We start from the raw sequence: 14,953 nt of genomic DNA on the forward strand, positions 1-14,953 counted from the left end.
ACCAGCTTGCGGGGCGCTCACGCAGCCCCAGCGCTGCCCGGTGCTGTGGCAAGAGCGGCCGTTGCACAACGCGGCCGAGCCCGCTGACGCAGGGGCACGAGGGGCAGAACAGGGCTGAAACGCTTTCCTCTTCCTGTCAGGTAGGTGAGGGAAAGAGAAAAAGAATAAACGGCTGGTACTTGACTACCTGGTGCACTGCAGTGTTTGCTTTCCTCTTCCATTCTGTATGCCTTGGACATTTTTTTTTAGAGGTGCTTTACAAACATTAGCATTCACATAGCTGTCTTCACTCTCCACCCGAAATCCTTGCTCAAGACACGGCTGCTCCCAACCTGCTGCTGAGGGGAGACACCGCCAATGAAGAGTACGTGCTCTCCTGTTGCAGGCATCACGTGGACCTCTGCCAGCTCCCCCTCCTCCTTGCAGGTATAACCCTCCGATCCCTGCGCAGGAGCCTTTTGGCAGCGCATCAGCACATTTGAAGTTCCAGCACAGCTTGGTCCCCAGCCCCTCCAAAGCAAAGGAGGTGGCTAATGCAGTGCCAGGATTCAGGAGGTTCCTCTGCTCATTTGTATGGCGGTAGCATTCAAGTAAAACCGATCAATTATTTTTGCCATAGAACTCCCTAGGTATGCAAACAGACACTTGCTGAAGCTTGCTTATAGCACAGTCCGACCTGCAACTGTGTTTCTGCCTGTATTTGCTTTCTTCCATTCTGTGTGAGGTGACATCCTCTCTATGGAAATCTGTGCCAACCTTTACCTTTCGGATCAGAAAGGCACAGGGAAGGAACAGCTTTGCAGGCGCCTCCCGCGGCGGGCTGGCAGCACACAGCCCAGCATCGCACGGACACGCACCGGCTCAGACGGGAAGGAACACAGCGGTTTCCTGAGGCAGCAGAACAGGGAAACTGAGGCACAACCTGAAGCAAAACCCCATGGCGCTATTTGAACCCACATCCCCTGGAAGCAGCCTCTCCCCAGCAGCAAGAGCCAGTGCGATGGGGACAGGCACCCCGGCTGGGTCCCCCCTGCTGCAAGGGGGACTGGCCAGCACCCCAACAGCACCTTCAGAGGGACCCAAGGATGAGACCTGCACAGGGCAAGAGGTCTGGAGGGGTCTGTGCCAGCCTGGGGATGCCACACAAAACCAGACTTGCAAAGGGAAGTGCCTTGGTTTTGCACCTCAAAACAAAAAAACCTAGAAAAAATAGGCTTTAGGAAGTGACACACAATGTGGCCACACGCACGCAGCTAAAGCCCAGCTCAAGCAAGCGCTAATCCCCCTCGTCTCCCCACATAGCCAGGAGTGAGGCAGGAGCTCAAACTGAGCTTCTTGCACCCCTGAAGTAATATCTACAAGCCTTGGAGACACGAAGTGCCAAAGCGGGTACGCTGATGCTTGTGGCCTCATACAAAATACCCGCAGGCACTACAGGGCACAAGGGATCCCCAAACCCACCTGCTCCTGGCACAACACGTCACTCATTCACTTTTGAACAACACCAGCATGCCCCAGACAATTCCTTTTGTGATGGAAAAAGGGCACCACCATCCTGCCCATCGCTCCCCACACCCTGGCTACACCCACAAGGATGCTGCTGCCCACCAGGACAGGGGCCCACGTGCTGTCCCCACATCGCCCCTGGAGCCCTTCCAAGGAACAGATGAGGATGGCCGAGGGCGGCTCTCCTGCCGGGCACTGACATCACCCTTCAGCTTTTCAGGCTATCTTTCCTTTCAAAATAATAGCAGCTCTGAAGTAACGCTAAAAACCTCGGTGTTTTTTAATATTCTCAATTTCACGTTATCCAAAAAACACGCCACAAACATCTCAAAGATTCCTGATTTGGGGTTTTTCTTTGCATTGTAACAGCACAGTCCACTGTGCATTTGCTGCTCCATCTCTCAAAGCAGGACTAATACCCAGAGGATTTAGAGCAGGTGCTAGAAAGCCTTCAAACACACATGAAGCATCCTAACGCACCAGTGTTCAAAACGTTGTCAGACAAAACCACGCTCAGAACAACAGTGCAAATGCAAAGGAGAAGGAAATGCCAGTATGAAAATAAACTTCACTAAAATAACCCAGCAGAGGTTTTGTCAAAGTAAACACACATTTTATTGTAACAATGATGCTTTTAAAATAAAGCTGTTCAGGGAGAGACTTGCTCGCTCTGTGTGGCTCTGCATCAGTGTCTCTTCCAGACCCATTGGTCCCGGTGCTGCCACAGGGGAGCAGAGGGCTCTGCAGAGCCCGACCCAGCCACAGCACACCGGCCCCAGCCAGTGCCACCAGTTCGTGCCACCAGTGCCACCCTAGTGGGGTTCCCCTGAAGCTTCAATAAAATCAAGCCTTTAGAGACTCCCCGTGCTGCTTGGATGTTCAAGTCCGCCAACAGTAACGGCACTCAAAGAGGAAGAGGTGCAAACATACAGCTCCGTGTTGCTTGTCTCCACTCCCTGCAGCAGTGCCCAGGGTGTTCACTGTACCCTGCAGAGCAGATGCTGCCCAAGTTAATGCAATTAATTAGTCCACCTAGAAAAGAGGCAGACGATCAGCTCAGGAAACAAGGCAGCAGCGTCACGGCCCTCATCTCCACCACAAGTGACCAGGCGCTGGCCTTCCACGGTCCCCCAAGCCCATGAAGATCAGGCCTCACGGAAGTCTGAGCTGACAGCATTAATGGTTCCACTGCAAGGTTTGGTCTGTTGCAAATCAGTGAAATTTTGGTGCACTTAATTTGCAGTAATTAACTGGTACATGGAAGCTTTTGTGAGTGTTGATCAGCTCCCACGGGCCAGGCCTTCCAGAGACAGACACATGAAACCCGAACTCTTCACATGCTCCCTGAAGTTGCAACACCCAGCAAGCCACCAGCAAATAACCCAGAGCAGACATGCCTGACACACAACACAGGTGCTTCCAGACAAAAAGACCGCAGTAATTCACCCGCCCTCAGGACACCCTTGCAGTTTGCTCGCCTTGACCAAGAGGTGGTCTCCAACCACCGCTCTGCACCACCAGCACATCGGATGCATCGGCACAGGAGCAGCTCCGTGCAAGCAGGGCTGCAGCCGCTCCCCTGCCCGCGTGTGCCCTTCCAGAGACCCGCTGCATGAAGAAAGCGGCGCTACCCAAGCAGTTATCTCGCACGGCTGCCGCCGGTCTCCTTCCACACGTAGCACCGGAGATCCCAAGCTCAAGTTCTCCTATCAAGGAGCACTAGAGGATTTCTTAATACCCCCAGTCGCTGTTGGATCCGATGACTGCAAAAACCTCGGCGGGACACACACAGACTGGGTTGTTCCCTTCTTCAGTTGTGAAGGGCTGCCTGGCGGATCTCTCAGCGAGACGAGGGTGGAGGAGGGCAGCGCTGCCCATGTTTCGTAGTAAGAAAGACCCTCACACTGCAGAGGGAAGGCCTGGAAGACGAAAGCCGGGGCTACAACAGCAGAAACCTCGGCTCATTATTCCGAGCGGCAGCTTCCTGTCCCGTCCCTGCTCAGGCAGGGCCCAGACACCCAGCGAGCTGCAGAAACCCCGACGGCACCCGCACGGCTGCCCGACCAAGGCTGCCGCAGCCTGGTGTGCTTCTCCGAAGATTTGGGCATTTTTTTGCCATTTTCCACACTGGAACTCCTCCGTGCTAAGATCTGCCAGGCTGATGCGTTAAATAACCAAACTAAACCAGCCATTTTTGGCCATATACTCACAAGGGGCCAAAGCAGCAAACAAGCTGCACAAAGGAAGCTGTGGGTTTCCCCAGCGCTGCCCTGCTGGCCGATGAAATGCAGCGAAGGATCAGTGTTTCAAAGCACTCCTGCCTATCAAAATCAAGTTCTTCTTAACTCGAGGCTAACAGTGCTACCTTGTGTCCTGCACAACTGCTCGGGAACAATTCCTGCTAAGTTTTGAGGAAGTAAAACCAGAATGAATTACAACCCCTACCCAATAAATTAAATTCTCTGCATCATTTTCCTACATCCGACCCATACACATAAGATCCCTGTGCAAACTGAATTTACTTTTTTCTTAATTAAACAAAAAGGCTCCAACATCTGGAGGGACAAGGGGAAAGCCAAGAGCAGCCACCCGCGCGCCAGGGAGGGCCCCTGAGCTGCCTCCACCGGCCACGCGGCACCCCCCGGTCCACGGGGACCAAGTCCAAGGTCCGAAAAATTCCTACTGTTGTGGCGAGAGTTATCAAGACGAAACAGCAACTTGCAGCGCAAGCAGCTTGTAAAAGCATTACTGTTTTCAGCTGCATGAAAGAATCCCCTTGACTGTTGACTGCCCAGGCCCTGTTAAAAGAGCATAAAACCAGCCATTTTTAGGGAAGCCGTATGAGCCACCACAACTTGAAAACATAGCACAGGCAAGGACTGTGGCCCAGCTCCTTGGAGGACCTGAATTCAGGAGTAGAGGCTGAGACTAAACAGAAACAGCTTCTCCAGGTGTTCCAGCTTGAGTCGGCGCACCCTTTGCACCCGTCATCCTCGCTCCGGCACTGCGATCCAGGTACAGACAGAATAACTCCGGGAAGCCCATTTCTGCACATTCCTTCTGGAGAAGCGAGGGGCACGCAAGGCGGCTGTGCCAGGAGGGTCAGAGCCTCAGTGCCAAGTATGAGCCTTGGAGAAAAAACACACTGAGGTGCCCACCAGATTCCAGAGTGGGACAAAACAGTTCAGCCAGCACCAAGCTCTGCTTATTCCAAAGACAAGGCCAGCGCAACTTCTTGTTAAATTAAAACGCAGTCTGCCATGCAGCCCTTCACCCCGCTGCTGCCACTTGCTCTGAGCAAGAGCCATCTCCCACCTGTACAAGCATCGCCTCGAAACTGCTGCCTTGGCTTCCCCGGCAGGCAGCGGGGACCCCAGCAGATCTGCGAGCATCTCCTGGAGCCTCCAGCCGCTGCGTCTCCACCAGCCTCGCTGCGCCCCGGCCCCGGCGCACCGCGGAGCAGAACAATCGGCCGCCTCATCCCGCGCACAATGGCCACGATGAGACAGACCCACATAATCACCCCAGCCACGGCCGGGACAAAAGCAAGCAGGCGCCGAGGAACAGTGCAGAATAAAAACGGAGCATGCTGTTTTCGTGCCATCAGCTTGGTCCCTGGTAATTTACTTTCCAAGGTGGCTGTGGGAGCCCAGGGATGTAAATCATTAGGGTGGTGTGTGGGGAGGACACACGGGTATTGGACGTAAGCACTGGGAAGGAGGCGGCACCGACTATTTACCTTGGATTGCTCTGCGCAAACTTGAGGCCACGAGAAAATTTCAGTTCTGCAGGAGTAAACCTTGGTGAAGGAGGGAAGCAAGGGGCTACCCAGGCATCGCACAAATCCAGGCGCAATGCAAACACAAGCCCCCGCTCTGGACTCCCTGTGGGCACCAAGCATGGAAATTTGCTGACAGTAAACATGAATTTCTCCCTGCGTTTCCTTCTCGAGCAGACCGTGGGCACACCGGTGTTATCTGGTTTGCAAGGAGTCACACACAATGGCCAGCTGGGCGACAGGCCAGAACCGCGACAGGCAGCCCCGAGTCCAGGCTGGGCTTCCCGTCCCTGTCCCCAAAGGGCACCAGGAGCAGTTTTCCAGCTTTTCCAGCCAGCAAGGGAGCCAGCAAGCATGTCAGCTCCGCGCCAATGCGCTGAGACAGCACCCAGAAGTGCAACTGTCCCAGTTTTCTCCTGCCACTGGCACACAACAAGCCTCAGCAACACCAATGAATTTCCCCCCCCACTCAAACCAGGGGCCTCGGGGACAGGCTCAGTCCCGCTCTGCCCCTGCCATGGTGACAGCACACCCTGCCAGCTATGCCGTATCCTCGCTGCCATCCCACCACGGGTCCCAACCCAGAGGAGCTGATGCTGTCTGGGAAGGGCTGGCTGGCTGCAGCCCCAGCACCGCGGCCGCTGACCCCCACAAGCACAGGTTTGCTGTAGAGGACCCTTCCCAGCAGCATGGAGCAGATGAAAGCTTTTCCAGGTCCAACCTCCAGCTGGTTCAAGCTCACTCACAGCTTCAGGCCCCGTTTATTTGGATTTTTTAATTAAGGTACGATCGAGGAATGGATTAATCACTCCTCTACCCATGGTTTAGCTGATGAGTTGCAAGTCCTTCAACTGCTTCTCCAACATGTCCTGCAAGGGATGGTTTTTGGGCAGAGGATTCTCCAGGCCATTCGGTGGCCAAAGAAAATCAGCCGAGCCCTACCCAGCGCACGAGGCGGCGGCGGGCAGGCCGAGGCCCGGAACACCCTGCTGACGGCGTTTCTCCATCACACACCACATGGGTGATTGACTAAAATCCCCAGCTCTACTTGTGTCCCATCCCACTCACTTCTCTCCCAAGCTTCTCCTTACAACTCTGGCCTGAAAACAAACTCCCTTCAAGGGCTGGGAGGATGAGCCCAGCCATGCTGGAGCACTGGGCTGGGCTTTCATAATGGAACATTTTTGGCTGAAAGAGAAAGAGGGAAAAGAAAAAGAGGAAGCAGATCTTGTGTCACCTGATGGGGAGATGACTCAGATCTCCGACATCCACGGGTGGGTGGGGACAGGACCACCTTCACTTCTCTGCTTTCTCTTCCAGCATTGCAGATTGCAACAACATGGGGCGGCATGTGATCGTGTCATCTGAGGTCCACGTAGGGAAAGGGCTCTGGGTACAGAGCTCGTTTTAAATGGCATTTTATACCCTACAGTGTCCCCAGCACCTCTAGGACTGGTGACCATGCAGAAGCAGCACAAATTAGAATTAGACAACTCTAAAGAAGGAACAAAGCCATCCTTACAAGAGAAGTTTCCTTCTGAAACTGTACAGCTATTCCCTCTGGGCTTGGGGAAGCCTGTCCACAGCTGTGCCACAGCTCTTGGAGAAGACATCCCCTGTGCCTGCCCTGCAAAGGGCTACAGGATCCATCTGATCAAACAACTGCCAGCCGCACGGCAGCACGTGAACAGGACGAGGCAGGCTGTCTTTAAAGGGGGAGCAGGCGGAGGCTGCACCACCAGTTAGCACCAGTATGAAGCACCCAAGAGATGCAAGACAGCAGCTTGGTGGCCCTGAGGCCAGCCTGCAGGACAGCCACCGGCCCATCAGGACAGCAAAGCCCTGGGCCACCAAGCCAGGGAGGAGCGTGGCGGGGAGGCCCAGGACGCGTGTCCTCGCTCAGGCTGCAGCCCGGACACGAGCGGGGTTCCACACACCAGCCAGCCTCCGCTTCGCCCCACAAAAGGCTCCCGAAGCCCAGCAGCAGCCACAGGACATTGTCTGTAAATAAAAAGTCACCTTGAAAAGCACACAAAGGTCTCCTTGGGATGTCCAGGCTAGGGATGGCATGAGCAATACCAATGACATTTCAAGGAGAAACACCCATCCACAAGACCTCTTTTGAAAGGATTGTTTTTATAAAAATTAACTGTTGTCAAAGTTCAATTGAAGGCCAAACTGTGAGCCTTGGCTCCTTGCAGAAATGAGATACACCGTATGAGGACAACAGCTGCTTTCCGAGGCACAAGTCTTCCCGCATCTCACAGGAAGCGGGCACGCAGCCCCACCAGCCCTGGGCACTAGTCATTTGGCACACAGCTACTCCAGTCCCCCATGAAGCACACTATAGAAAAGAAGACAGGAACGGGTACACTCTCCTTCTCAGACACACACTTCTAATCGTCCCACTTGACAAAAAAAAAAAGAGTAGGATTTCCGCCAGAGCGCGAGTTTAGACCACAAACGCTTGGACAACACTCCGCTTGTCCCAAACACACTCTGGGGCAGGCAGGTCGCCGCCCCCTGCTCGGCTCCAGCGGCGGCTGCGCTCCGGCCCCGCCAGCCCGGGGAGCCCCGCGGGGAGCGCGGCCGGTACCTCCCGGCAGCGGGGATCGGCACCCCCGCGTGTGCCCGCCCCGGAGGGCACGAGTGGGCACCGCGCACCCCGCGACGAGCGCTCCCCCGGCTGCGGGCTCTCCCCAGGGCCGGCGGGAGGCGGAGACGCGCTGCCCAGCGCCGAGCGCCGGGGCACCGCGGAGCCGCCGGGCCGGGCCGCACCGCACCGCTCGGGCAGCGGCCGCCGGGGATGCCGCGGCCCCCGGGCCGGCCCGGCGCGGATTACTCAGCGTTTCTAGCCGGAGATGGCGTGCCCCCAGCCCCGCGCCCCGGGTCTCGGCCCGCTGCTTACCGATGCCCGGCGCCACATAGACGAAGTAGAGGAATGAGGAGGAGAGCGAGAAGAGGAAGAGCGCGGCCAGCAGCGAGCGCCGGGGCAGCAGCCGCCAGGCGCCGCAGGGGCCGCGGGGCCACCGCATGGCCGATGCGCCGCCGCCGCCGCCGCCCTGCTGCCGCTGCCGCCGCTCACATGCGCCGAGGCCCGGCGGAAGGCGCCGCGCCGGGGCCGCTCCGAGCCACCGCCCGCGCCCAGCGCCGCCGCATGAATGAGCCGCGGCGGGGCGGGGCGGGCCGGGAGGAGCGGGGCGGGCGGGGCGGGGACCGGCGGCGAGCTCCCGCCGCTGCAGTGCCCGGGGATCCTCGGCAGGGACCGCCCCGCCCCGCCCCGCCCGCCCCGCTCCCGGGGCCGCCCGGCGGCACCGCTGGTGGTCGTGGGGCAGCCGGTCATGGGTCAGGGACGCCGGGCAGTGGCCTCGGGACACCTGGACATGGACCTGGGCACCGCTGATGACACCGGACGATGGCCTCAGAACACCTAGCCAGGGACCTGAGACACCCGCCAATGGTCCAGGGGACACCCTGCAGTGATCCTGGGACACCCAGCAATGCATTAGGACACCAGGCTATGGTCCTGTGACACTCAACAATGACGTTAGGACACCGGGCTATGGTCCTGGAGTACCACTGGTGGTCCTGGGACACCCAGCAATGACGTTAGGACACCAGGCTATGGTCCTGGGGTACCACTGATGGTCCTGGGACACCCAGCAATAGCCCCAGGACACTCAGCAATGGCTCAGGAACACTGGGTCATGTTTCTGAACACCCAGCAATGACCCCAAGACACCCAACAACTGATCCAGCCATGGTCCTGGGTCACCCAGCCGTGGCCCAGGGCACCCAGTAACGGCTCAGGGCACCCAGCAATGGCCGTGGGACATGCAGCCATGGTCCTGGGGTACCCAGTAATGGAGCTGGGACACCCCGCACCCGGAGAGTGAGGACTGACCCCCCGACCCCAACCCCCCAGGCAGCAGGTCTGTTTGGAGCGCTGGCTGCCCCACAGCCATTGCGGGAGGAGGCGCAGCCTGGGAGGAGGTGATGGGCGCAGATGGGCGGAAGTGAAGAGGGGGTAAAGTGATCACAGTCAATGCAATAATCAGCGCTAGCAGCAATCAGCAGCCCAGTCGGTTAAAGAGTAATTAAGTAGTTTTGCACATGTTTGTGGGCAGTTCCTCTGCTGTGTGTAGGAGGAGTTGGAAGGAGAGATGGAGATGCCTGGAAATGAAAAAACAGGAGAACAAACTCTGTCCCCATCCAGGGAGCCAGGAGAAGTAACTGCAGAGCAGATGGGGCCCAGCCCAGCCCGCAGAGCTGCCGGCCTTTGCTGCATTCCTTGCCTCATTTATGATTGCAGGATCTATGCAACTCACGCTTTGTTTGGGGGAGCCCAGAAGGAAAGCTGATTCCTGATCTTACCAACAAAGCTGAGAAAGCTCCAAAGCCAGGGTGCGGAGTGGGGCTGTGGACCAGAATGGGCAGCGAAGGCAGCGGCACCTCCAGGAACGATGTGCCGTGGGGTGGGAGATGGGGAGAGACCATGTGCCAGCACGTGTCCGGTGTGTCCCGACTGCGCTGCACCCCGGGGCCCAGCCTCCCCCTGGCAGGGAACCACGCATTGCCCAACCCCAACTCCCGACCCTGCCAGACGGCAACAGCCGGGGCTGTGGGCTGGGGGTGCCCAGCACCGGCCCATGTCAGCCTGGGGCACCGCTGTGTATCACAGTCATCTCGTGCAGGATTAGTCCCCCTTCCAGCCTGGATGCAGTAAGGGCAAATAAAAACAACAGTTCCTACATTTGACAAATGGGAAAGAAACACACTTCTGTTAGATACATACACTCCCAAAGTAGAGGGGAGATAAAAATGAAGATAAAGTAAAAAAGAGCAGGGATTAGCAGAAAAGTGGAAATCTCTTTTTAAAAGGTAAGACATTAATTTTCGGAATGTGCTGAGGCACAGAAAGGTCTCGAGGCCAGGGGCTCCCCAAAAGCTGGAGGCTGAGCTAGTAAGCAGGGATTTCCCTGGAGAGGCTGCACGAGCCGTGTTAACTTCGGGAACAAGAAAACTGGTACTTGTTCTTGTTTTCTGGGGTTGCCACTCCACCACCACACTGGTTGAAATAAATTAAATCCTGAGCCCTATTAATGTCTGGGAGCCCACAGCACTCCGACAGAACTGCATGGCCAAGCGGTGGCGAGATTTGCTGCTCACAAAATAGCTTTTATCCAAACCTAAAAGAACGCCTTGGGCAAGGAAACCCAAGAAGATTTCTTGCTTGGTTTATTATTTGTTTGATGCAGCCATGGTCAAAGGTAAGACATCGTCACAACCAGTAATCTAACCTTTTGAACATATTTAATTAGCAGTGACATTGCTGGAGGAGCCACCCAGAAACTGGCTGCCAGGCCGGGGCTGTGGCAGTGGGGACTGTCGGGGAGCGAGGCCGGGGGCTGGAGCCGCGCCACCCCTCTGCCTCACCGCCCCCCAGCCCGGGGCTCAGCTCAGCCCAGCCAACCCACTTCACTTTCCCCCTTTTCTTTTATCTTTGCTGACTCTCTCTTCCCCTGCTCTCCCCACCCTGCCCCTGCTGCGCCCCAGATAAGGGATCCGAAACACCAGCCAAAGCCGTTTTCCCTCCCGTTGCCCTCTTCCAATACAATAAAATGAAATGAAACAGGAAGGGAGGTTTAAAAGTCTTGGATCATTCCATAGGGCCAGGTCAGGACTTTGGGGTGGGAGCAGTTCCAAGCAGGGCTGTTGCAGGGAGTGTGCAGGTGGCTCATGTCCAGGAGTCCTGGCTCTGTGCAACCACCGTCCCCAGGCTCCAGCCTGCACCAGCTCCTCCAGCCTGCGGTGGATAAGCAAAGCCCCATTTTCTGCAGAGTTCAGTGTACCAGTGGTGCCTGAGACACTGTGAAGACGCCTCCTGTGCACAGCTTTGCCAGCAGCCTGAGGGGGAAGGTCGGGTCTGCTGGTGCATGGCCACAAGCAGGAATGGAGGGACAGGTCCTGCCAGCGCACCTACACTCACAAGAAGACGTAGCTGCACCCTTGGAGTACGTCTCCACATAAAAGGCATTCTGCACCACTGGAGGGAGAGCTCTGTTTTGATGGCTCGGGGTGCCCCAGTGGGAGCACAGTGCTCAGAGGGAGGGTACGGACACTATTGCACCACACGCAGTCTGCAGAGGTTGGAGCTGTATGTTCCCAGTGCCACCAACACGGTTGCTCAAGTGCTGTGTGTGGGAGAACAACCTGGCAGCTCCCATTGCTCACTGTGGCTGGGCCAGATCCTGCACCAGCCGTGAGAACGGCAGAGTCACCAGCCAGGGTCTGCCCAGCGCCCTGCAAGGACCAAACGCACCTGCCCAGGAGCTGCCCCGAGGTCTCGGACCATGGATGCGCAGTGCCATGGTAAAGGGCCAGGTAAAAGGGCTACAAATCCTCAATTTGGGGATTTGTAACAGTCATTAAAGGGCTGCTCCCCTCCGACTGCACATCTCTTATTGTCACTTTCTGCCGAGGCTCAGTGTGGACTGTCTAATCTGGACCATAATCCTTGTTCTGCCACTTGGGCAGAGGACAGATGGCAGCAGGGATGTCACAGCCCTCGCCAGTGCTTTGCAGTCTTTGTCATAATCTCTCGAGCTTCTGGCACCTTCAGCCCCAACCGTAGAGACTTTCCAGAATAGACTCCATGCTGTGATTAGGAAAATGCCTCCATTTGTAAGGGTGAGGACAGTTAGCGCCGCACCGTGTCAGCCCCCAGCTGCTCGGCACTGCTGTTTGCTTCGGATCTGCCCTGGAGTTTCCGCTGCCAGACGGTTTGTGAGCAAAGTGGGAACCTGAGCTGTGTCACTCAGAGAGAAAGACGGAGACGCGGGCTGGGCTGGATGCTGAGCAGCTCTCGGCTTCGCAAACGCCATGTGCTCCCTCTGCTTTTTAATACAGATCTCTTTGCAACATGGGGCTTGCTCCAGCTCCATTTAAAGCCAACACTGTGTCATCACCGGCTTTGAGCATGAGCAGGACACAGAGGACACATGTATAGTAGGAATGTAAATATTTTCTACGTGTACACCCACAGACACAATGTATGCAATAAATACTCAGCCTATCATTTGCTGTGTGCCGGATCATAGGCATAATTATCAATGCAGCAGGTTTTCAGAAAGACACAACAGGGCGTGTATTTGATTTGGCAATAAGAGCACACCTAAGTGGCCCCGGCGTTTTCGGCTGGGTATTAGACCACTGCCACCCACAGGCGCTGTTATTTTATCTCGCATCGATGTGTCGGCAGTAGCAGAAAGGAAACCAAAGGCAGAAATTTGCTTATTAAGATGGAAAAACTCCACCAAACACGGCACGGTGCTCCTTGCGATCAGGGTTGCTGTAGACCAGTTCTCAGATTATGCCACCCACCACGCTTTCTAACAAGGTTATTAGGGCTCTGATCTTAATAGCACCTGTACACGTGCCTGGCTGTTGGGATGGCTCATTCTGCCAGTCGAGAGATGTGTCAGAGCTCCCAAAAGGAGGCAATATCGGCAGAGATGACTCTGCAGAGCTCCGCGTTCCCTTGCAAGGTGGCTGTCATCAAAAACCAGGCTAAAATCGTAAGCTTGTCATGGCACTTTGCAGAGATTCACTTGGTTTGGTCGTCTCTGTGTCAGCTCAACTCTGGAGGCTGCTGATCCATCCCAGTCAACATGGGCTTGCGCAAGGACTCATAAAATGCTTTTGAGATCTAAATATTCTGTCGAGGGAACACATCAGGCTGTACTTTCCAAAATTTCGCAAGGAAGGAAACTTCGGCAGACAAGAGATAAAATTATCGTGTAAGTAATTTATCCAGATTTTAAAATACCACTTACCAAAGTTCCTCTTAAAAAGCTACAGGGATGGCTGGGCTACAATACTGCTAAACAGCCCAAACTGTCTGTGAGTCAGAAGACAAACAGGCTGTTTCCAGCACACCCGGAGGTCCGGACGGAGATGCCAGAAGTTCTGCGGTGGGCGCAGCCCTGCTCTGGGTGGTGGGGAAGCGGCGAGGGATTGCAGGGAGGTCAGGCAACGCAGAGGGAAGGGCCGTGCGGGCAGGGGTGAAGCGCTGCCTGACTCATGACAGGGATGGAAAACACATCTGCACTGTTCGGACGCACAGCTGGATTTCAAAACTAACAGCGGAGGCGAAAAAGCGGGATGAAATTCTGCCTACGTTGAAGCCACCTGTGTACAGGACTTCAAGACTTCACATCATGTTGAAATGCATCTGCCTTCCAGAAATCTGGGGACAAGGACAACCAGGAACGAAAGAATGTTTCAGAGGAGATTGCTTTCTATTAACTCATAATTACATAATGCAAAATTAACTCACAAAGGCCAACGGCGTAATTGGATTTCCAAGCGGGGAAGACATTTGTGTGGTGAATAAGAACCTTCCACGGCTACATTAGATAAGGTGTTTCAAATAGAGCATATAAATTCTTCTACTATGCAGCAAAAAATGCTCATTACCTTCAGTAGGTCCAACCAAGGGTGTTTTAACCATTTCCTCTCGACTGGTGCCAAACTACCCATGGAACAGCCCCATTCCGTTCCAGACACCCCCTTGTACTTCCAGCCACACAGCTGAATCCTAATTAATTCTGTGAATATATTCAGAATATTTGCTGGAGTAAAGCATAAAGGCTTCCAGACATCTTAACCTTCTTCTCAGCTTGTATTCTGATTAACTGGAATAAATATTTAATTAGAAAGGCAGAGCTAAACTTCTTGTCCACCCAGGCATTGCTTCTGTATTCATTGCCCTTTGATGTACAAGGAAAAGGCTTGTAGAACGTTCTTAAAACGTGTGGAGCCTTTAATTTCTCTAAAACGCACACTGTTTTGGGCTCTCTTTTGGGGTTCGCCACTCAGAAGCAGCACGGTTAACACTGCACGGAGTGATTCCCGCTCACGTTGGCCTGACGAGGGGCGGGAGCTGCCCGCTGCGGCACGGGGGGCACCAGGCAGGACTCCTGCTGATGTGGTGACAGCAACGAGTGACAGAGGTTCTCGTTTCAGCCACGCTCCCTCTTCCCTTCCCGTAACCTGCAATTCAACAGACACCTTCTTAAAAGTCACCAAATACCTTGTTAAAAGGCACCAACTCCAGCAGGGCTCAGACGAGCTGGATCAAGGCTGAGGAAGCAGCTCAGCCTGTGCGAGTGATCTGCTAGAACCACCAACACCGCCCTTTCGGGTTCCCTCTCCTCTCGGCTTAATTACCTCCTGCTTTTGGCACTAGCACCATTTGTGCCATATGCTTTTATTTTTCCCCGAAGGAGCATTTGCACCTTTATTGTATTTATTTTAGTCTGAAGAAATCCTAATGATTTCCTTTCATCCTTGATTTTTGTTCCTGCTGGCAGCGGGACTCCTGTCGCTATAAATATCTGACTCTGGAGCCTTTGCAGGAGCAAGCACGGCCCAGAGCAGGAAAGGTGAAGTCAAGCTAAAGACCTTTACCAGCTCTAAAAACAGCTGCTGCTCTTGCTGCTGCAACTGATTTTTACCTCATCTGGAGAACAACAGCTCAGAGCCCAGAATTGTTGCCTCCAATAATTTATTTGGCTGTGTTCAAGTTTGGCAACATGCTGTATAATGTTTTTTGCATGGAAGTGTCACTCTGAGGGAGGTTTAATTGCTTTCAACACGGATGGTGAG

At 55.0% G+C, this 14,953-nt stretch overlaps 1 protein-coding gene across 1 annotated transcript in view; it reads right to left on the reverse strand.

The window, feature by feature from the left end:
• Nucleotides 1-8,453, reverse strand: part of B4GALT5 (beta-1,4-galactosyltransferase 5) — a 34,583-nt gene extending 26,130 nt beyond the window's left edge. Inside the window, exon 1 of the mRNA XM_065031795.1 lies at nucleotides 8,193-8,453. Within this exon, the coding sequence (XP_064887867.1) occupies nucleotides 8,193-8,319 (127 nt within the window). The 5' untranslated portion in view covers nucleotides 8,320-8,453. The remainder of the gene's footprint in view (nucleotides 1-8,192) is intronic.
• Between the last annotated feature and the right edge of the window lie 6,500 nt (nucleotides 8,454-14,953).

Source organism: Columba livia, chromosome 16, assembly GCF_036013475.1.
Source record: "Columba livia isolate bColLiv1 breed racing homer chromosome 16, bColLiv1.pat.W.v2, whole genome shotgun sequence".
NCBI lineage: Eukaryota > Metazoa > Chordata > Aves > Columbiformes > Columbidae > Columba > Columba livia.